Source organism: Callithrix jacchus, chromosome 2 (assembly GCF_049354715.1).
Source record: "Callithrix jacchus isolate 240 chromosome 2, calJac240_pri, whole genome shotgun sequence".
NCBI classification, from domain to species: Eukaryota; Metazoa; Chordata; class Mammalia; order Primates; family Cebidae; genus Callithrix; species Callithrix jacchus.
Genome location: NC_133503.1, coordinates 16,307,579 through 16,329,724, shown reverse-complemented (window position 1 = coordinate 16,329,724; position 22,146 = coordinate 16,307,579). Strand labels below are relative to the sequence as shown.

Genomic DNA, 22,146 nt, shown 5'->3' with positions numbered 1-22,146 from the left:
TGGCAGTCTCAGTTCACTGCAGCCTCTGCCTCCTGAGATCCAGTGATTCTCCTGCCCCATCCTCCCAAGTAGCAGGGATTTCAGGAACACACCACTACATCCAGCTAATTTTTTTATTTTTAGTAGAGTCAGTTTCACCATGTTGCCCAGGCTGGTCTTGAACTCCTGGCCACAAGTAATCTGCCCACTTTGGCCTCCCAAAGTGCTGGGATTACAGGCCTGAGCCACTGTGCCTGACCACAGGAGGTTAAATTTCGTCCCCAAAAGGTAAGCTCAATCTTTTAATGCTCCTTGTTTGCTGTTTCCATCTCTCATATCAGGCTGGGAGAGCTACAGTGACATGCTTCCTAATCTTTCCTTCCTCCTAAAGTCAGTTATGGGAGGATTCCAGGCAGACACCTTCCCCTTTGCAGTAGGAAAAAGATCCCTGAGGGCTGTGTTTTGTACCTGAGGGAAGAAATGCGACACGAAGCAAACAGACCTGAAGCAGGGCGGGCATGGTGGCTCATGCCTGTAATCCCAGCACTTTGGGAGGCAGACGACAGCAGATCACCTGAGGTCAGGAGTTCAAGACCAGCCTGGCCAACATGGTGAAACCCCATCTCTACTAAAAGCACAAAAATTAGCCAGGCGTGGTGGTAGGCACCTGTAGTACCAGCTACTCAGGAGGCTAAGGTAGAAGAATCGCTTGAACCTGGGAGGCAGAGACTTCAGTGAGCTGAGATCACTCCACTACACTCCCAGCCTGGGCAACAGAGTGAAATCCTGCCTTTAAAAAAAAAAACAAAAACAAAACCTCGAGTGCTGTATGCTCACTGACCTCAGCTGCCCAGCTCAGCTGGGGCATGGGTGTCCAAGTTGTTTCCATCCAAAGAAATGACTAAAACTACCACAATCCTAAAAGATTGGAAAGGCGGCCAGGGCACTGGCAAACACCTCTGATCCTGACACTTTGGGAGGCCAAGGTGGGCAGATCAGTTGAGTTCAAATGTTTGAAACCAGCCTAGGCAACCTAGCAAGACCCCATCTCTGTAAAAAATACAAAAAAAAATTAGCCAGGCATTGTGGAGTGCACCTGTAGTCCCAGCTACCAGGGAAGCTGAGGTGCCAGAATCGCTTGAACCCAGGAGGTGGAGGTTGCAGTGGGCCGAGATCACACCACTGCACTCCACCCCTGGGCGACAGAGCAAGACTCTATAAAAAAAAAAAAAAAAAAAAAAAAGAGCTTGGGAAGGAAATCCCTGCAGCTGGAAGCAACATTTATGAAGCCATTAAAAATACATTCCATAAAGTATATATGACTGTTTAGAAAAAATTTATTCGAACATATGAAAGGAAAATTTAGACACCCCCAACAAAGCAAAGAAATTCCTTTCCGAAGTGAGGGGGATTCCCGACAGCTTCCCTGAGCGGTGCTGCACACAAGCTTGTGGTCACTATAGGCAGCCTGGGCTCAGCTCCCGGGGCTGCAGAAAGAGCCTGCTTTTTCTGGCGGGGACACATCATCTTCACGAGGAAAGAGGCCAGACACACATGGGCTTGCACCTGCGGCTCCTGCCGTCACACTCCTCGCCACACAGGCTGTGTCTGAAATGCCTAGAGAACAGAGGCTCCCAGCATCTGCATGTTTTAAAAATGCCTGCATCAGCCTCTCGGCAGAGGGCTGTACTCTTCCCTTCATCCAATCTGGATGTCTAAGAATGCGACCGGGTGGGAAGCACCTGAACTCCGTGACGTCAAAGCTTCCGCACCCAGACGATTCTGCCAGCGGGGAGGGGCTGCCCTGCCGCTTCCCCGAGGTCCTCTTCTGGGGGGCCGACCACCCCTTCCTTCTCAGAAGGCTTTGTCCAAAGAGGGTGCAGAAGGCACGCGCAGGCCAGCCTAGCGGATGGGCCTGAAGGGGAACGTCACGCCCGAGATGAAGGTGTGCCCGGGGTGAGTGGGCAGGGCGGGGTGGGCGGCAGGGTGGGCCGGCACGGCCCCGTAGCCCAGCGGGGGCGTGTGGATGTGGGGGTAGAAGCCTGGGGGGAGCGCGGCGTGAGGCGGCTGCTGCACGGGGCCCGAGATCACCAGCTGGAGGAGGCTGCGAACAGAAGGAAAAGCGTCAGCACGGGCCCCGGGACTTCGCAGGTGCACATGGCAGGCGGGCTCCGTCCCCCCACACCCCGCCCGGGAGAGGCACCGACGCAGACACGGACCACTCGGGGGGAGGGGGGTCCAGGCGGTGGACGCGGAGCAGCAATGGCAGTGCCAGGACCCTGCAGGCGAGGATGCACAGGAGCGGGCTCTGCGCGGGGCCCGTGGCCCACGGGAGCTCCCTCTGCGTCCCAGGCACGCAGCCTCCATGTCAGCCTCTGCGGCTCTCTGCCGCGCTGTGACACACAGGACAGCCGGCCACAGCCTCCTCAGAGCCGTGAAGACCGCGTCCTACCTGAATTCCAAGCAGAAGCCCCAGGAAGCTGGCCTTGCAAACGACCCCGAAATTCAGAGTCCTGAAATTCAGAATGAGTCCGGTGCGGCCTCCTCGGGGATGGCCCAGGCCTGGACCCAGCCCTTATGGACCTCCGGGACCTGCCCACCTCCCACCCAGCCCTGTGCAGCTTCAGCTTCAGACTCCCCTACTTTTGTATTCCACCCAGCACCCAGCACCCAGTACCAGGGCTCTGAGACCAGCTGCACGCCCTCCCCACCTGCCACGCCCTCCCACCAAAGCCCCCGGGACTCAGAGGCCTGGACCTCCCCTCCCGGTGGTACCCCACACCCACGGCCCCCACTTCCTGGAATCCTCCTCCCCCTAAATTCAACATGGCTTTCCCAACTCCGGGTCCCTTCCCAGACTTCTGAAAGAATTTCTCATGGCCCTTACCTTCTAACCACACCCTCCCCAGGATGATCCCCCAGACTCCCTGGCTTGGCTCATCACCCCAGCTCCCCCAGCTGGGCATCCTGCCCACCACGGGCCATGTCAGCTGGAAGGGACCAACTCCCCATGGGTTCTCCCCAGTCAGAACCCCTCTTGGTGGGGTCTGGTGGCTCAGGCCTGTAAACCCAGTACTTTTTTTTTTTTTTTTTAAGAGACAGGGTTTCACCATATTGGTCAGGCTGATCTCAAACTCCTGACCTCAGGTGATCCACCAGCCAGCCTCCCAAAGTGTTGGGATTATATGCGTGAGCCACCACGCCCAGCCAATCCCAGCACTTTTGGAGGCCGAACTGCTTGAGGCCAGGAGTTCAAAACCAGACAGAGCAATACAGTGAGACTCTATCTCTATAGAAAATAAATTAAAAATTAGCTGGGCATGGTGGCACACACCTTTAATCCCAGCTACTCAGGAGGCTGAGGCAGGAGGACAACTTGAGTTCAGGAGTTCAAGGCTGCAGTGAGCCCTGAGCCATGATTGTGCCACTGTACTTCCAACCTGGGAGACAGAGTGAGAGCCTGTCTCAAAGAAAAAAAAAAAAGGCCCTCTGGGGCCCTCCTGGCTTCAGGTCCCATGTCTCCTCCCTATCCTGCCTTCCCCTTACCTCCCCCATCGGAAGCTTCTGCTGCAGACAGACAGGCTCTGCTCACCCCTCTCCTGACCTGCCCCAGGATCCCACCCCGGCTGGGTCCTGTGTCGGCAGTCCCTGTGTTGGTCTTTCCTAACACCAAGGCCAGCCTGCCAGGTCCTGCCCACACCATCACTTGGCCAAGGCTGTCTGTCTCTGCACACTGCCCTAACTGGGCCCCACAACAGCCCGTTTTCCAGACCACTTCACCCTTCTGTGGGCCCTGCCTGCTCTCTGCTGACTCCCCTTGCTCCATCAAGGGGTTAGTCTGTCACAGACGGAACCCCCAAGTCCCCCAGTACAAAGGCTTGCACGCAGGACTCCCAGGAGGGGCTCAGGCAGTAAACAGAGTGTATGTTGAGGGCTGGTTCATTTTAGTGCCCAAAGCTCTTCTGAGCCACTTGTCTTTCTGTTATTACTTTTTAAATAACTCTGGGTAAATAATTTAGCAAAAGATTAACCACCCCAAGGAAGAGGTACAGCAAGGGCCAAATTTTAGTCATGTAATGATTGGAACCTGCACACCCTGCCAGAAATAGAAAGCACTTAAAGAAGTTTCCAGTCTAGTTGGAAAAACGACAAACATGGAGACCATCAAGAATCTAAGATGTAGGCTAGATGTGGTGGCTCATACCTGTAATCCCAGCACTATGGGAGGCTAAGGTGGGCAGATCACCTAAGGTCAAGAGTTCGAGACCAGCATGACCAATGTGGCCAAACCCCTTCTCTACTAAAAACACAAAAATCAGACGGGCATGGTGGTGGATGTCTGCAATCCCAGCTACTCAGGAGGCTGAGGTAGGAGAATTGCCTGAACCCAGGAGGCGGAGGTTGCGGTGAGCCAAGATTGCACCATTGCACTCCAGCCTGGGTAACAAGAGCGAAACTCCATCTCAAAAAAAAAAAAAAAAACCACGAAGGGGTATTATTCCAGGTGACCCCGACCTTCCCCCATAGCAGTGCCAGGACTGACCCTAGGAGGTTAGGGCTCCCTGATCTGCATCAGGAGAGGTGGCCACCAGCTCCTTGGAAGGGACAGAGTCAGAGGCTCCAGAGCAGGACCAGCAGGGGACAGGTGAGAAGTTCCAGGGGGCTCCAATGCATACCCCTAGTTATGAGATTCATGATACAAGGATTTGTATCCCACTGTCATTATAATTCCCCGAAAATACTAAAATGTTAAATAATTAAGCAGTGGGAAAAGGAGGGAACTATCACAAAGGGATTCCTGCAGGAGGGGAAAGATGCCAGCTGAAACCAACAATGTTCTCCAATGCTGTGGAAGCTGCTAGAACCCAGACCAAAAAAAAAGGAAAAAGAGGCCGGGCACAGTGGTCATGCCTGTAATCCCAGCACTTTGGTAGGCAGAGGAAGGCGGATCACTTGAGGTCAGGAGTTGGAGACCAGCCTGGCCAACATGGCAAAACCCCGTCTCTACTAAAAATACAAAAATTAGCCAGGCGTGGTGGCGCACACCTGTAATCTCAGCTTTTTGGGAAGCTAAGGCAGGAGAATTGCTTGAATCCAGGATGTAGAGGTTGCAGTGAGCTGAGATTATGCCACTGTACTCCAGCCTGGGCAACACAGCGAGACTGTCTTAAAAAAAGAAAGAGGCTGGTCCGATGGCACTGGTGTTTACAACTAATTGATCACAATCAGTTACAGATTTCTTTGTTCCTTCTCCACTCTCACTGCTTCACTCGACTAGCCTAAAAAAAATAAATAAATAAAATAAAAAATAAAGAATACAATTAAAAAAAACACAGAAAGGAAGGGAAGAGTGTGGGCCCTGGGGGAGGTGGTCCTCTGGTCTGCCTGTGCTGCTGTTAGGACACCTCAGGCAGGACAGTCTCCTACCAGAGACTGTTTCCTTCCGCCCCGTTGGGCTTTGTACCCATTTAGACACCTGCCCTGGCTCCTCCCTTGCAGAAACTGGCATAATGAGTATGGTGCGGATGGGAGTCCCTAACTCCCAAACAAGGACGTGGTTCCTCTGCGGGCTGTGGACTAGCACCCAGCTGAACCCTGGACTGGAGCCTGCAAGCCCTACCCAGTACTCTGCCACTGGACCTGACAGAGCCAGGGGGCCAGGCCGAGAGGCTGTGTGTACCTCCAGGGCTGCTGAGCCACTCGCTGCCCCTCGGTCCACACTGCTTGCCAACACCTGCCCTGGAAGCCTGCTTCTCCTTGCTAAAACCAGTGTGAGGGCTCTGAAGAAAGAACATTACCAGCCCACTTTGTCATTTCAATAAACCCTGTCCATGTGCACAGGAGTTCTGCTTTCCACTATCCACATTTCCTCCCCAGCAGTAACTATTTTTAGCACATACCTAATGTTCCAGCCTCCTGATGTATCACAACTAATTTACTAAGTATCACTACGTTGTAGGACAGGTTGTTTCCAGTTTTTTGCTAGCTAGTAACACTGTAACTGTATGAAACATTTTTTGTGCCTGCAAAAATTAGCCTATGGTGGTGCACACCTGTAGTCCTAGCTACTTGGGAAGCTGAGGTGGGAGGATGGCTTAGGCTGGCAGTGGGCCAAGATCCTGCCACTGTGCTCCAGCCTCTATAATAAACTGATACTTTGTCTCAAAAAGAAAAAAAAATGTTAAATAATTAAGCAGTGGGAAAAGCTGACACTTATCAGATATTCACTATAGGCCAAATACTAGTCTAAGTGCTTTCTGAGTTTTTACTTTAAAAAAAAAAAAAAAAAGAGAGAAAGGGTCTTACTCTGTTGCCCAAGTAGTACAGTGTTGACCATAGCTCACTGCAGCCTCAAATTCCTGGGCTCAAACAATCCTTGTCTCAGCCTCCCCCAAAAGCTGGGATTACAAGTGCATGCCACCATATTCGGCCGCTTTTTTTTTTAAGACAGAGTTTTGCTCTTGTTGCCCAGGCTGGAGTGCAATGTTCCGGTCTTGGCTCACTGCAACCTCTGCTCCCAAAACTCAAGCAATTCTCCTGCCTCAGCCTCCCAAGTAGCTGGGATTACAAGGCACCTGCCACCACGCCTGGTTTTTTTGTATTTTGCGTAGACAGGGTTTCACCATGTTGGCCAGGCTAGTCTCGAACTCCAGATGTCAGGTGATCCACTCACCTTGGCCTCACAAAGATCTGGGATTACAGTCGTGAGTCACCGTGCCCAGCCTTTTTTTTTTTTGAGACAGAGTGTGACTCTGTCACCCAGGCTGGAGTGCAGTGGCACAATCTTGGCTCACTATTAAACCTCTGCCACCAGGGTCCAAGTGATTCTCCTGCCTCAGCCTCCCAAGTAGCTGGGATTACAGGTGCATGCCACCATGCCTGGCAAATTTTGTATTTTTAGTAGAGATGGGGTTTCACCACGTTGGTCAAGCTGGTCTTGATCTCCTGACCTCAAGTGATCCTCTTGCCTTAGTCTCCCAAAGTACTAGAATTACAGGCATGAGCCACGTCTTGGCTTTTTTTTGAGACAGAGTGCTGCTCTGTCACCAGGCTGGAGTGCAGTGTTGCGATCTTAGCTCACTGCAACCTCTGCCTGCTGGGTTCAAGCAATTCTCCTGCCTCAGCCTCCTGAGTAGCTGGGACTACAGGCACATGCCACCATACCCAGCTAATTTTTGTATTTTAGTAGAGATGGGGTTTCACTATGTTGGCCAGGATGGTCTCGATCTCTTGACCTCGTGATCCGCCTGCCTCAGCCTCCCAAAGTGCTGGGATTACAGGCATGAGCCACCGAGTTCGGCCTCTTTTTTTTTGAGATGGAGTTTCACTCTTGTTGCCCAGGCTGGAGTGCCATGGCCTAATCTCAGCTCACTGCAGTCTCTGCCTCCTGAGTTCAAGCAATTCTCCTGCCTCAGCCTCCCAAGTAGCTGGGATTACAGGCATGCACCATCACACCCGGTTAATTTTTGTATTTTTAGTAGAAATGGGGTTTTACCATGTTGGCCAGGCTGGTCTTGAACTCCTGACCTCAGGTGATCCACCCATCTCGGCCTCCCAAAGTGCTGGGATTATAAGTGTTAGGTTACTGCACTCAGCCCTGGCCTGTTTTTACTCAGTTAATCCTCACAAAAACCTTACAGTGTGAAGTTAGGGGAAGCAAGAGGGATATTAGGTGAGTCCCATGGTTTTCTGATTTTATAGATAAGGACTTGAGGCAGATGGCTGGGAAGTTACCCAAGGGCATATGGATTTGTGGAAGTGACAAGGTCAAGATTCTCAGCAGAATCTGACCACAGCTCCTACTTTTCACCCAACAATGAACTGCATTTGTGGAGGTCTCCACGTGGCAAGGAGTCAGATAAGAAATTCACAAACACCATTGCCTCTTATCCTCAGTACCACCCTGAGTCGGAATATTTTACAAGGGGTTAAGCTGACGCATAAAGACAGGTCAAGAGAATTCCCAAGCGTCACAGCCAATCCCAGACAGGGCCACGCTTGGAACCCAAGTCCATGCTACCCAATGGCCAAGCGCTGGCAGCCGGCCTAAAAGTACAGTGGCTCTAGAGCCCTGGCTTTGCTGAATTCCCAAAGGGCTGTGCAGTTCACAATGTCACCGACAGAGGGCCCTCTGCACGCTCACTAGGGAGATTTTCATGATCTGGAGCCGGCTCTGGCTTCGTTCACCGACTCCCAGCAAAATGACCGTTTTTCAGGTTTACTTTCTACTTGAGTTCTGTTCACGTTCATTATCTGGTCGTATCCATGCCCCACTTATCATCAGGATCTTTCCGGGCTCTCCCCAAAGAACCCAGGACAAAGGGGTCCGCCCTGCCTCGCCTCCCCCCACCCTGCCCCAGCAAGCAGGCCCAGCTAGAAGTCTGGAAGATACTTACTTATTATGGGGCAGCCTGGAGCACAAGGTTCTCAGGTCATCTGCAATTAAGGAGATACAAGATTAACAAACATACTGAAGACAACATGGTGAAATATACACTGATATTCAAGGATGCCAGCAAAACAGCAGGAGTGCTTCACACTACATTTTCCTAGAGTTTGGAAACTGAGTTCTAGCCGGGCGTGGTGGCTCATGCCTGTAATCCCAGCACTTTGGGAGGCTGAGCCGGGTGGATCACCTGAGGTCAGGAGTTTGAGACCAGCCTGTGTCCAACGTGGTAAACCCCATCTATACCAAAAATACAAAAATTAGCTGGGCATGGTGGTGGGTGCCTGTGATTACAGCTACTCAGGAGGCTGAGGCAGGAAAATCGCATAAACTCGGGAGCAGGAGGTTCCAATGAGCCAAGATTGAGCCACTGCACTCCAGTCTGGGCAACAGAGCAAGACCTAGTCTCAAAAAAAAAAAAAAAAAAAAAGAATCTGAGTTTTCCTTGTCTTCAATTTTTGCTTTAAAAAACCCATCCCCCAAGGTTGTGTGCAGTGGGTCAGCCTGTAATCCCAGTACTTTGGGAGGCCAAGGCAGGCAGATCACAAGGTCAGGAGTTTGAGACCAGCCTGACCAACATGGTAAAACCCTGTCTCTACTAAAAATACAAAAATTAGCCTGTAATACCAGCTACACAGGAGGCTGAGGCAGGAGAATCACCTGAACCCGGGAGGCAGACATTGGGGTGAGCTAAGATCACGCCATTGCACTCCAGCAGCCTGGTGAACAGAGCAAGACTCTGTCTCAAAAAAGAAAACAAAACAAACCAAAAAAATCCCCAAACAAAAAATGACACTTAAGAAAGGAGGCAGCCCTGCTGGCAGTTTGTCAGATGGCTGGAAAAAGCCCAGAGGCAGGGCTCTCTCTGGGCAATCAGGCACCCAAGGCATTCTAAGAGAAACAACAACATGAGAAACCCAGGACCATCCCTTGGCACCAGAGGCAACCCTTTTTAGTGAATCAGTTGTTAAAAAGCAAACCCAAGCGCCTTATTAACACCATATCATTCTCCAAGGAGAGTCCAAGCACTGAAATGCAGAATTAAGGAACCCTCAAAATAGGCTATGAGGCCTGGCGCAGTGGCTCCTGCCTATAATGCCAATACTTTGGGAGGCCAAGGCAGGAGGATCACTTGAGCCCAGGAGGTTGAGACCAGCTTGAGCAACATAGTGAGACTTCATTTTTACAAAAAATTTAAAAATTAGCAAGGTGTGGTAATATGTGCTTGTAGTCTTAGCTACTCAGGAGGCTGAGGTGAGAGGACGGCTTTAGCCCAGGAGGTCGAGGCTGCAGTGAGCTATGATCGTGCCATTGCCCTCCAGCCTGGGTGACAGAGCAAGATCTCATCTTTAAAATAAAGACCAAAAAACCTACCAGCAGTGGGAATGTTTTGTGTTATCAACTGGGAAGTGGCTGCATGAGTGTAAACATTAGTCAAAACTCATCAAATCCTGCCCTTAAACCACATTATTTTATTGTACATAAATTATGCCTCAATTAAAAAAAGGACAAGCACAGGTGTGGTGGCTCACACCTGTAATCCTCATACTTTGGGAGGCTGAGGTGAGAGGACTGCTTGAGCTCAAGAGTTTGAAACCAGCCTGGAGAAGATGGTGAGACCCTGTCTCTACAAAAAAAATTTTTTTAAATTAGCTGGAGGCTGGGCATGGTCGTTCACTCCTGTAATCCCAGCACTCCGGGAGGCTGAGGCAGGTGGATCACAAGGTCAGGAGTTCAAGACCAGCCTGACCAAGATGGTGAAAGCTCATGACTACTAAAAATACAAAAATTAGCAGGGTATGCTGGCAGGCACCTGTAATCCCAGCTACTTGGGAGGCTGAGGCAGAGAACTACTTGAACCTGGGAGGCAGAGGTTGCAGTGAACCGAGACTGTGCCACTGCACTCCAGCCTGGGCAACAGAGCAAGACTGTCAAAAAAAAAAAAAAAAAAGAGGGGGGAGCTGGGCACAGTGGCTCACACCTGTAATCCCAGCACTTTGGGAGGCTGAGGAAGGTGGATCACAAGGTTAGGAGTTCTAGACCAGCCTAGCCAACATAGTATAATCCCATCTCTACTAAAAATACAAAAACTAGCTGGGCATGATGGTGTGTGCCTGTAATCCTAGCTACTCGTGGGGGCTGAGACAGAAAAATTGCTTGAATCCGGGAGGAAGAGGTCACGGTGAACTGAGATGGTGCAACTGCACTCTAGTCTGGGCAACAAGAGTAAAACTTTGTCTCAAAAAAAAAAAATTAGCTAGGTGTGGTGGCACACACTTGTAGTCCCAGCTACTCTGTGACTGAGGCAGGAGGATTATTTGAGCCCAGGAGTTGGAGGCTATGGTGAGTTACGATCACGCCACTGCACTCCAGCCTGGGTGACATACTGAGAGACCCTGTCTCATAAAAATAAAGAGAAATGAAACTTAAAAAGGGCATAGAAAAAGAAAAATGGGACTGGGTGACGTGGCTCACGCTTGTAATCCCAGCACTTTGGGAGGCTGAGGTGGGTGGATCACGAGGTCAGGAATTCAAGACAATCCTGGCCAACTCAGTGAAACCGTCTCTACTAAAAATACAAAAATTAGCTAGGTGTGGTGGCGGGCACTTGTAGTCCCAGATACTCGGGAGGCTGAGGCAGGAGCATTGCTTAACCCAGGAGATGGAGGTTGCACTGAGCTGAGATCACGCCACTGCACTCCAGCCCGGATAACAGAGTAAGACTCCATCTCAAATAATAATAAATAAATTAAAATAAAATAAAATTAAAAAGAAAAAGGGTTCTCTGGAAGGAAAGCTATCCAGGCTCTCAAGGAGTCCCCAGTCCTGGGCAACAGTGAACCCTCCCATCTGGGGTATATTAGGACCCTGCCGGGGTGAGCAAGGAGAGTGGAGTGCCAGGGCCACGGCTGGGGCCCCTTCCTCCGCTGTTCACTAGGATGAAAAGAAGTCCTAAATGAAGCAAAACAGTGTCTGTCCAGGAGCCCTTTTTTCCTTCTGTGGGGCGGTGGAGGCCTGGGCCAGGGAGGCACCCACCTCTCGTGCACAGCAGAGCTCCTGAGGCCATAGCCACCTGCAGAGCCTGCGCCAGCCGGTCCAGCGAGAGCTCGATCTCCTGGGAGGCATTGAGAGGGTTCAGTTCATCTGCCAACCTGTTGATCTCCTCGACCAGCGGGACCATGTGGTCGAAGAGGATCAGGCCCAGGCGCCCGTAAAGATTCTTCTCAGTCAGGTGCAGCTGCAGCGTCATGAGGACCTGCAGGACACTGAGGTGGAGTTTCGAGTACAAGAGGTGGGAGTCTCTGTCCATCCCCACGCCTGGGTCCTTTGCGACTTTGTTGCTGACGTGGCCATTGGCTAAAGGGGGCTTCTTTTTCCTTTTATAAGCCAGGGGGGCCTTCACGCACCAGCGGATCAATCCAACGAGCGGGGTGAGCTCTAAGAATCCTATTGGCAGATTGGCTGCAATCGGAGTATTTAAAAAAGTGATGAGAATCAACCTTGGGTCCTCAAAAATCCAGTTGACAATCATTTCAAGCAAGTCCATAGGTGGGATGAGGTCATCTGCAAACAAAGACCATTAGGTCAGAAGTGCTCTTGGCCTCCAGGACAGGGGCGGGAACTGGAGAGAAGGAAGCCGGGCTCCAGGGCTCATGGCACTGCCTGCCTGATGGTCCGATCACGCCTCCGGGCTTAGCTATTTTCTGTCTCCTTTCCTACAACGTCCACTCCACGCAGACTGGGACTCTCGTCTTAGTCAATGTTATATCCCAGTGCCCAGTACCCTGGGGCAAGGGAGGGGTTCCAGAAATACCTAACTCTACAATTCCCTGGAACTTCATGCTTTGGAGAAATTTCCTCCTGTATGTTAATTTAAATAAAATTCCACACTTTTTATATCCCACACTGCCACACATCACCGCTTCCCTCCTGAGTAGATGTCCTCCCTGTGCTCAGTGTCTCCTGTATGGGACAGTGACAGCACAGCAATGGTGGCCTTCAGGGAGCTCAGAGTCCTGTCAGTCATTTGTCAGCTGCCAAGGGCTGTCCCAACCCCAAATCTGGAACCCTCATCTAAGCAACCCTCAGAGATGTGATCCCTGAGACCTGGCAGGCTCTTGGCCACAACAGAGAACAGATGGTGACACTTACTCTGGGCTTCCTATGAGCCTGGCACAGGTCTCAATCCTTCACACAGACAAACTCGTTTAACCCTCCAAACCCCAGCTATTGTCTCATACAAAGGACAAGGAAACTGAGGCACAGTCACATCAAGTGATTTCTCAGGACTCATCAAAACTATGTATCCCAGGCTCATACCTAAATCCCAGCACTTTGGGAGGCCAAGGCAAGAGGCTCACTTGAGTTCAGGGGTTCAAAATCAGCCCTGGAAACATAGTGAGACCCAATATCTACAAAAATTCTTAAAAATCAGCCAGGAGTGGTGGTGCACACCTATATTGCCAGCTATTCAGGAGGCTGAGGTAGGAAGATCACTTGAGCCTGGGAGGTCTAGGTTTCAGTTAGCTGTGGATGTCCCATTGTACAACAGCCTGAGCAAAAGAGTCAGATCCTGTCTCAGAAAACAAAACAAAACCACAGCATATGGCCCAGATCTGACCTCAGCAGCCTGGCGAGGCTACACGGCAAATCCGGGGCTTGGTGTACAACACCCTTAGACTGACTGTGTGCACAGGAGTGGGCCTTCAGCCTCCTTTCTCTCGAGCCGTGCCCCCCCATCTGACATGATTCCTGCCAATGGTTGGAGTATGAACTGTCCCAGTCACCTCTGCAGTGAGACGATGGCTACATCAGGGAGCAGCTGCTGTCCTGTGTGCGTGGTGTTTTTTTTTTTTCCCAGGCTGGAGTACAGTGACGTGATCTTGGCTCACTGCAACCTATGCCTTCCAGGTTCAAGTGATTCTCCTGCCTCAGCCTCCTGAGTAGCTGGGACTTCAGGTGCGTGCCACCACGCCCAGCTAATTTTTGTATTTTTAGTAGAGACAGGGTTTTGCCATGTTGACCAGGCTGGTCTTGAACTCCTGACCTCAGGTGACCCACCTGCCTCAGCCTCCCAAGTGCTGGGATTTCAGGCATGAGCAACGGTGCGTGGCCATGTGTGCAGCCTATTGATTCCATGGAGATGTTTCTGTCTGGGCAATGCCAGGGTCCTACTACCTCACTAGTGTATCCCTGCCCCCCTCAGCTATGAGCTGAGGCATCTCCACGAGCCTGTAGGCAGTGTGTGTATGTGTGTGTGTGTGTGTGTGCGCGCGTGTGTGTGGTGCGCGCACGCACCTGTGCAGGTGTACCCTCAGCACACATCAGAATGTGCACTTTGTGAGTCCTCAGTCTCCACCCCCCGCTTTAGAGTCCCATATTCTCAGCACCATTCAGGAAGAGGAGATATTATTATGTGGGTTTCTTCCTTTTTGTGGTTTTGAAGACACAGGCTCCCCAAGAATGCTCTCCTGTTACCAGAAGTGCCCAAGAGTGGCTTCAATCACAATTCTGATGGCAACTTCCAGGGCCACTGCTGTGTGGCGGTGACTTGAGAAATCACCAACATCTCAACTGTCACACTGGCTTATGAGAAAAACACTGTGTCTCTGCTCTGGTGTGTCAGTGCTATTTCTGAATATTATTTCCTGTTCCATATGGTAACTCATCCCTTCCCAATGGTAAGGCCAATTTCTGTATTCAATGGCCTGGAATAACCAATGGCTTAAAAGGCAGGTTTGATTCGGTGGCTCACATTTATAATCCCAGCACTCTGGGAGGCCGAGGCAGAGAGATCACTTGAGGTCAGGAGTTTGAGACCAGCCTGGTCAACAGGGTGAAACCCCGACTCCACTAAAAATATAAATATTAGCCAGACGTGGTGGCGCACACCTGTAGCCCCAGCTACTTGGGAGGTGGAGGCAGGAGAACCTCTTGAACCCGGAAGGCAGAAGCTGCAATGAGCTGAGATCACATCACTGCACACCAGCCTAGGTGACAGAGTGAGGCTCAGTCTCAAAAAAAAAAAAAAAAAAAAAAAAAAAGAGGCAGTAACTATGATACCATAGCTGGGTTCAGTGAAATCTTTCCTATTGGAAGATGAAAGGCCTAAATGCCGCTCCTAGCTGTTAACAGCTCCTAGGAAGCCTTTGGAGGAGAGAACTAAGGGAAACCCCACTGTGGCAGGTGGCACTGCTCCACAAGGCCTGCCTCCCATTCCGCAGGCAAACTGCTATGAAAAGGAGTAGGAAATTAGCATATGAATATGGCACATGCTTGCATATTCACAATATTTCCACACAAAGTTTCTCAAGAAAACTAAAATGCCAAACAACAACAAAAAAAGGTGGCCGGGCTCGGTGGCTCACACCTGCCCTCCCAGCACTTTGGGAGGCCAAGGTGGGTGGATCACCTGAGGTCAGGAGTTCAAGACCAGCCTGGCCAACATGGTGAAACCCCATCACTACTAAAAGTACAAAAATCAGCCAGGTGTAGTGGCGCACACCTATAATCCCAGCTACTTGAATCCAGGAGGCAGAGGCTGTGGTGAGTCAAGATTGTCCACTGCATTCCAGCCTGGGCAACAGAGTGAGATTCCTCAAGATTAAAAAAAAAAAAAAAAAAAAAAAGGGTAACAGATAAAAGGCTAAAAAATGATCAGGAGGCTGGCGGGAGACCAACACTGGACTAAATAAAAACAACAGATGCTGAAGGCTTACAAACTGCTGGTCTGGCTGTCAGACCATGAAGAGAAAGACACTATTTGTCAGCCTGTGAGCAGCAAGAGCCAAGGGCAGAGAAGGAGGAACCCAAAACAGCAGCAGAAAAGCAGGTTTTGGTAGCTGGGCATGCTGGTGTGTGCCTAGAGTCCCAGCCACCTGGGAGGCTGAGGTGGGAGGATCACTTAAGCCCAAGAGTTGGAGGCTACGGTGAGCTATGACTACACCACTGTATTCCAGCAGCCTGTGCAACAGAGCAAGACTCTGTATCCAAAAAAATTAAAAAATTAAAGAAACTAGGGGAATGATGAAAAATCAGTCACATGTCCAGGGAGTGGGTCACACCTCACAAGACATCAGACCCTCGCTTTCTGGGCTGTCTGCCACTTGGACCACTGCACCTGAGGCAAATAGGTATCACTAAGAATAGTTCCCTCTTAGCCAACTGCACACGTCCAGGTGGCCCACAACTTGAGCTTTTGGCCTAAATTAAAAACACACATGGCCAGGCGTGGTGGCTCACGCCTGTAATTCCAGCACTTTGGGAGGCTGAGGCAGGTGGATTATGAGGTCAGATCGAAACCATCCTGGCCAACATGGTGAAACCCTGTCTCTACTAAAAATGCAAAAAAAATTAGCTGAGCATGGTGACGCACGACTGTAGTCCCAGCTACTCAGGAGGCTGAGGCAGGAGAACTGCTTGAACCCAGGAGGCGGAGATTGTAGTGAGCTGAGATTGCACCACTGCACTACAGTCCAGGTGACAGTGCAAGACTCCACCTCAAAAAAAAAAAAAACCACACACACACACACATTTTGAGCTGGGTGCAAAGGCTCACACCTGTAATGCCAACACTTTAGGAGGCCAAGGCAGGTGGATTGCTTGAGTCCAGGAGTTTAAAACCACTCTGGACAACATGGTGAAACTGCATCTCCATAAAAATATAAAAAATTAGCCAGGCATGATGGTTGCAAACCTGTGGTCCTGACTAATCAGGAGGCTGAGGGAGAATTGCTTGAGTTCAGGCTTCAAGACCAGCTTGAACAACATGGCAAAACCCCATCTCTACAGAAAATACAAAAATTAGCCAGGTATGGTGGCACGCAACTGTAGTCCCAACTACTTGGGAGGCTGAGGTGGGAGAATCACTTGAGCCTTGGGGGCAGAGATTGCAGTGAGCTGGGATTGCGCCTCTGCACTCCAGCCTGGGTGACAGAGTGAAACCCTGTCTCAAAAAAATAAAAACTCGGCTGGTCACAGTGACTCATGCCTGTAATCCCAGCACTTTGGGAGGCCAGGCTATTCCAGATCAGCCTGGCCAACATAGTGAAACCCCGTCTCTATTAAAAATATTTTTAAAAATTAGCAAGGTGTAGTGGTACATGTCTGTAGTCCTAGCTACTCAGAGGGTAAGGCAGGAGAATTGCTTGAACCCTGGAGGCAGAGGTTGCAGGGACCCGAGATTACGCCACTGCACTCCAGCCTGGGAGACAAGCACCATCTCAAAAAATAATAAAAATAAAACTACTCATTTCAGAAACAAAATGGCCAAAGCATTTACTAGATGCGTCACCTGGCTATTCAGCAGAAAATAAAACTGAGGCCATGAGCTGAAGCTTCTTTCACAGAAATAACCTGTTTAAAGTTTACCTGACGACAGGTCATAGAGGGCGGTAACAGAGGTGATGAACTGGCAGCAGAATCTCGGGCTGGCACTGAATATCTGCTTCAGCGTCTGAATGGATCCTGGCACCAAACAGCAGTAGTCATCCACGAGGGCCTTGGCTAACCTCACACAGTAGAGCACGGGCGTCCGCTGGAAAGAAGCCACAGTTCACGTCACTACAGGTGTTGTGAGCAGACTAGCAACTATGCATACGAGGTGTCCCCCACCAGAACTGGCAGAACCACTTCCAAGATGGAAAAAGATGTTAATGTGGCTGGACACAGTGGTTCATGTCGGTAATCCTAGCCCTTTGAGAAGCCAAGGCGGGAGGATCACCTGAGGTCAGGAGTTCGAGACCAGCCTGGCCAACATGGAGAAACCCTGTCTCTACTAAAAATGCAAAATTAGCTAGGCATGGTGGTGCATGCCTGTAATCCCAGCTACTTGGGAAGCTAAGGCATGGGAATCGCTTGAAGCCAGGTGGGGGAGGTTGCAGTAAGCCGAGATCAGGCCACTGCACTCCAGCCTCGGCAGGAAGAGCAAAACTCCATCTCAAAAAACAAAGGATAATAAAGGCTTACTCTGAAGCAGTGGTGGGCAATCTAAAGCCACTGACCAGGCTGGTATGATGGCTCATGCCTATCATCCCAACACTTTGGGAGGCCAAGGCAGGAGGATCACTCGAGCCCAGGGGTTCCAGACCAGCCTGAGTAAAATAGCAAAAATCTATCTCTGTAACAAATTAAAAATGTAGCCGGGCGTTGTGGCACACACCTGTAGTCCCAGCTACTCAGGAGACTGAGGTAGGAAGATCACTTGAGCCTGGGGAGGGTGAGGTTGCAGCGAGCCCCAAGGTCACACCACTGCACTCCAGCATGAGCAACAGAGCAAAAACATTTCACACACACGCAAAAAGTCCACAGACCAAATCTGTCCCACCTGTTCTTGTAAACAAAATTCCACTGAGACATGATCATGCTTATTCATTTGCCTACTGCCTAAAGCTGTTCTTGTGCTAGAAGGGCAGAGGTGAGCAGCTGTGAAAGAGACTACATGACCCACAAAGCCTAAGATATTTCACTATCTCGCCCTTTAGATAAAACATTACCAACTTTTTTTTTTTTTTTTGAGATAGCGTTTCGGAGTTTCGCTCTTGTTGCTGGATCACAGTGATGGGACCTTGGCTCACTGCAACCTCTGCTTCCCAGGTTCAAGTGATTCTCCTGTCTCAGCCTCCAGAGTAGCTGGAATTACAGGTGCCCACCCCCACCACCACGCCTGGCTAATTTTGTATTTTTAGTAGAGATGGGGATTCTCCATGTTGGTCAGGCTGGTCTTGAACTCCTGACCTCAGATGATTTGCCCACCTTGGCCTCCCAAAGTGCTGGGACTGTAGGCGTGAGCCACCGCATGGAGGCTGTCAACTCTTGCTTTACAGTTTACCTAGGAAACATCACCTGCTTTCAGGTGAGGAAACGACAACTTTTGTAATCCTACAGGATGCCAGATGAAACGCCACAGGTAAAAATTAACAGTTGCTATCACATTGAAGAGATTCAGGAGAGTCTGTGAACTATCAAATGATGAAAATGGTGGTTCACAGCAGTACTCGCTAAATTACTCTTAAAATCCTGTTCTTGGCCGGGTGCAGTGGCTCAAGCCTGTAATCCCAGCACTTTGGGAGGCCGAGGCAGGTGGATCATGAGGTCAAGAGATCGAGACCATCCTGGTCAACATGGTGAAACCCCATCTCTACTAAAAATACAAAATATTAGCTGGGCATGGTGGCGTGTGCCTGTAATCCCAGCTACTCAGGAGGCTGAGGCAGGAGAATTGCCTGAACCCAGGAGGCGGAGATTGTGGGGAGCCGAGATCGCAAGCCATTGCACTCCAGCCTGGGTAACAAGAGCGAAACTCCGTCTCAAAAAAAAAAATCCTGTTCTTAGGCTGGACAGGATGGTTCATGTCTATAATCCCAGCACTCTGGGAGACTAGGAGGATCATTTGACCTCAGGAGTTCATAATCAGTCTGGACAACATGGTGAAACTCTCTCTACAAAAAATACACAAATTAGCCAGGCATGGTGTTGCGTGCCTGTGGTCCCGGCTACTCAGGGGGCTGAGGTAGAAGGATGGCTTGAGCTCAGGAGGCGGAGGTTGTAGCGAGCTAAGATAGAGCCATTGCACTCTACCCTGGGTGACAGACTGAAATCCTGTCGGCAAAAAAAAAAAAAGAAAAGAAAGAAAGAAACACACCCTCATTTAAAAAAATGTATATATTTTTCTGAGACCTAGTCTCATTCTGTCAGCCAGGCTGGAGAGTGCAGTGGTGCGATTTTAGCTCATGGCAACCTCCACCTCCCAGGTTTACACAATTCTCCTGCCTCAACCTCCTATGTGGTTGGGACCACACACATGGCTAATTTCTGTATTTTTAGTAGAGATGGGATTTTACCACGTTGGCCAGGCTGGTCTCGAACTCCTGACCTCAAGTGATCTGCCCCCCCCCAACCTCCCAAAGTGCTAAGATTACAGGTGTGAACCACCGGGCATGGTCTAAAAGAACGGCAATTAAGAGAAAAGACCACTGCAGAAATCCAATTAAGTGAGAATTCAGAACAGCAAACTCCTCTTCAGAGAGGGACATGGGGACGCGAGCTTTTTTTTTTTTTGAGACGGAGTCTTATTTTGTCACCCTGGCTAGAGTGCAATGGCATCATCTTGGCTCACTGTAACCTCTACCTCCCAGGTTCAAGTGATTCTCCTGCCTTAGCCTCCTAAATAGCTGGGATTACAGGCATGCACCACCAAGCTCGGCTAATTCTGTATTTTTAGTAGAGACACGGTTTCAACATGTTGGTAAGGCTGGTCTCGAATCCCTGACTGCAAGTGATCCGCCTGCCTCAGCCTCCCAAAGTGCTGGGATTACAGGCGTGAGCAACCCAGCCAGGCCAAGGCTCTCTCTCGAGCAGTACCTGCAGCCAGGAGGCGGCACACTCCAACACCGGGATTCGACACACAGCGACCGCCATGGAGACCAACTTTCCCAACAAACTCATCCGGCTGTCATCGGCTTTGTTCCCTTGAGGGCTGAAAAGGGATGAAAAAATAATCTGCCGAACTGAGTCCTTGGTTTGCTCCTGGAAATAATTGCACATGATTTCAAGAAGTTGAAGCTCCTGCAGTGAATTCAGTCTCTGCAAAACAAATCCAGGAAAAACGTTAAGAAATGTGGCTGTAACGTACTTATTAAGTCATATAGTAAGAAAACAGGAAATAGGCCACATGCGGTGGCTCACACCTGAATCCCAGCACTTTGGGAGGCAGAGATGGGCGAATCATAAGGTAAGGAGTTCGACCAGCATGGCCAACATGGTGAAACCCCATCTTTACTAAAAGTACAAAAAGTTAGCTGGGCATAGTGGCAGACACCTGTGATCCCAGCTACTCGGGAGGCTGAGACAGGAGAACTGCTTGAACCTGGTAGACAAGAGGTTGCAGTCAGCCGAGATCACACCTGCTGCACTCCCATCAGGTGACAGAGGGAGACTCCGTCTCAAAAAAAAAGAAAACAGGTAATAACAGTATCCCCCCACCCCCGCAGAACTTTTCACCCTTCATGAAGCTCAGGTCTCAGGGAGTAGATCTTTGCTGTTAATCTTAGACAAAAGTCATGCAGACCTGGCGTTGTAGCTCACGCCTGTAATTCCAAATTTAATCCCAGGGTTGAGAGCCCAGAGTCTGAGACCCCAGGAGTCTGAGACCAGCCTGGGTAACACAGGGAGGCCCCATGTCTACAAAACATTCAAAAATTAGCTGGGCATGGGGGTGCATGCCTGTAGTCCCAGCTACTCAGGAAGCTAGCTGAGGCGGGAGGATTTCTGGACCCCGGGAGTTGAAAGTTGTAGTGAGCTGCGATTGCACCACTGTACCTCCAGCCCAGGCAACAGAGTGAGACCTCATCTCAAAAAAAAAAAAACGAGAGAGAGAGAGAGAGAGGGAGGGAGGGAGGGAGAGAGAGGGAGGGAGGGAGGGGGGAGGGAGGGGAGGGGGAGAGAGAGAGAGGGAGGGAGGGGGGAGAGAGGGAGGGAGGGGGGAGAGAGGGAGGGAGGGAGGGGGGAGAGAGAGAGGGAGGGAGGGAGGGGGGGAGAGAGAGAGGGAGGGAGGGAGGGGGGAGAGAGAGAGGGAGGGAGGGAGGGGGGGAGAGAGAGAGACAGACAGACAGACAGACAAGAAAAGATGTAAGGAGAAAGCCATACAGATCATTTATCCATCCTCCTGGAGGGCTCAGGATGACCCACAACGGCTTGAGCCTCCCGGTAACAGCCCAGCAGACCTCTAGCGAGCGGGCAGTTGCCAGAATTTGTCCCCTTAACACCGAGACTCGGCTGTCACACGCCTCGCAGAGTGGACAGGCAGCTGAGCCACACTGCAGGACCCGGAGAGGGGTTGGGGGCTGCGGCGGGAGCGAGGCCGAGCGTGAGCGCGGGTCTCCTGGACGCGGGACGCCCGGAGCTTGACACAGCCCTTAATCGCCGGGGAAAGGGCCCTCCAGCCTGCCTGCGGGGCCCAGGCACCCGACCGTCCCGGGCCGCACCTTAGGCTGCGCACTGCGCTCCTTGGGCACCTGGAACACGAACTCCTCCAGCAGCTCCACGGGGCCCTTGTCCACGATGGGCAGTGGCGCGCTCTGCAGCTGGCTGCTGAAGTAGATGTCCAAGTGATACAGCACCTCCTTGGCGGCGCTCAGCGCGTCGCGGCGCAGCAGCGAGTGGCGGATGTCGCTCATGGTGCGGTCGCCACGGCCCCCGCGCCGAGCGCGTCTCACTTCCGCCCGGGGCCCGGGGTTGCGCCGCTGCCCGTGGAGACAAAGAGGCGCAACCCAAGCCTCCGCCCCGACCCCGGGCCTGGGCCGCGGCACCCGCCCGCTGGCCCACCTGCCGCTACCTGCTCCCCGCTCCCTCCCTGCTCAGGGCGCCATCTTCGCCGCTGCCGCTGCCGCCGCCGCCGCCGCCGCCGCCGCCGCCGCCGGCAAGCGGACACCCGAAGGTCCGACTGCGGCGCCGCTGGGAGCCGCCGCCGCGTAGCCGAAAGACGGCCGAATGACGGGCGCGGAGACGGCGGCCCGCAGGGGCCAAGCACAAGCCCGGCCCAGGAGCGCTCTCCGGATGGCGCCCCCTGGCGGCGCTAGCGATGAAGGGCGCGTCGCGGCCACAGGTGGACCCCGCCCCCAGGCCCCAAGCCCGCCCTCGCCTTCGGAATCCGCCCAACCGCCGAGGCAAGCCCGCTCTGTCCTTGCCCAGGTTCCCTCGCGGGCTCTGCGTCGCGTTCAGAG

General features: G+C 51.5%; 1 protein-coding gene across 7 annotated transcripts; it reads right to left on the bottom strand.

Moving 5' to 3' along the window:
- Window positions 1-1,298: 1,298 nt before the first annotated feature.
- Window positions 1,299-21,915, bottom strand: INTS15 (integrator complex subunit 15). 7 transcript variants are annotated; one of them, XR_013530189.1, is made up of 7 exons: window positions 21,409-21,915; window positions 19,787-20,008; window positions 16,796-16,961; window positions 11,462-11,989; window positions 8,376-8,415; window positions 2,199-2,492; window positions 1,299-2,083 (listed from the first exon to the last, which is right to left on the bottom strand). XR_013530189.1 is itself a non-coding variant. In XM_035283030.3 (7 exons), the coding sequence occupies exons 1-7, from the start codon at window positions 21,598-21,600 to the stop codon at window positions 1,454-1,456; spliced, it is 1,839 nt and encodes a 612-aa protein (XP_035138921.1). In that variant the 5' UTR covers window positions 21,601-21,915; the 3' UTR covers window positions 1,299-1,453. The 7 variants fall into 7 exon arrangements, 6 of the variants coding, with proteins under 6 accessions (XP_035138921.1, XP_035138927.1, XP_035138939.1 ...); XM_035283030.3 differs by having other exon boundaries at window positions 2,432-2,492; XM_035283036.3 differs by having other exon boundaries at window positions 2,432-2,492; window positions 11,462-11,887.
- Window positions 21,916-22,146: the final 231 nt, after the last annotated feature.

Excerpts from the sequence above, each read along its gene's own strand:
- INTS15 (XM_035283030.3), bottom strand. The coding sequence starts at position 21,600 with ATGAGCGACATCCGCCACTCGCTGCTGCGCCGCGACGCGCTGAGCGCC. Across the intron at positions 20,009-21,408 it reads AGCGCAGTGCGCAGCCTAAG|AGACTGAATTCACTGCAGGA; the intron begins GTGCGGCCCGGG and ends TTTGTTTTGCAG. Across the intron at positions 2,084-2,431 it reads GGCTTCTGCTTGGAATTCAG|CCTCCTCCAGCTGGTGATCT; the intron begins GTAGGACGCGGT and ends TTCTGTTCGCAG.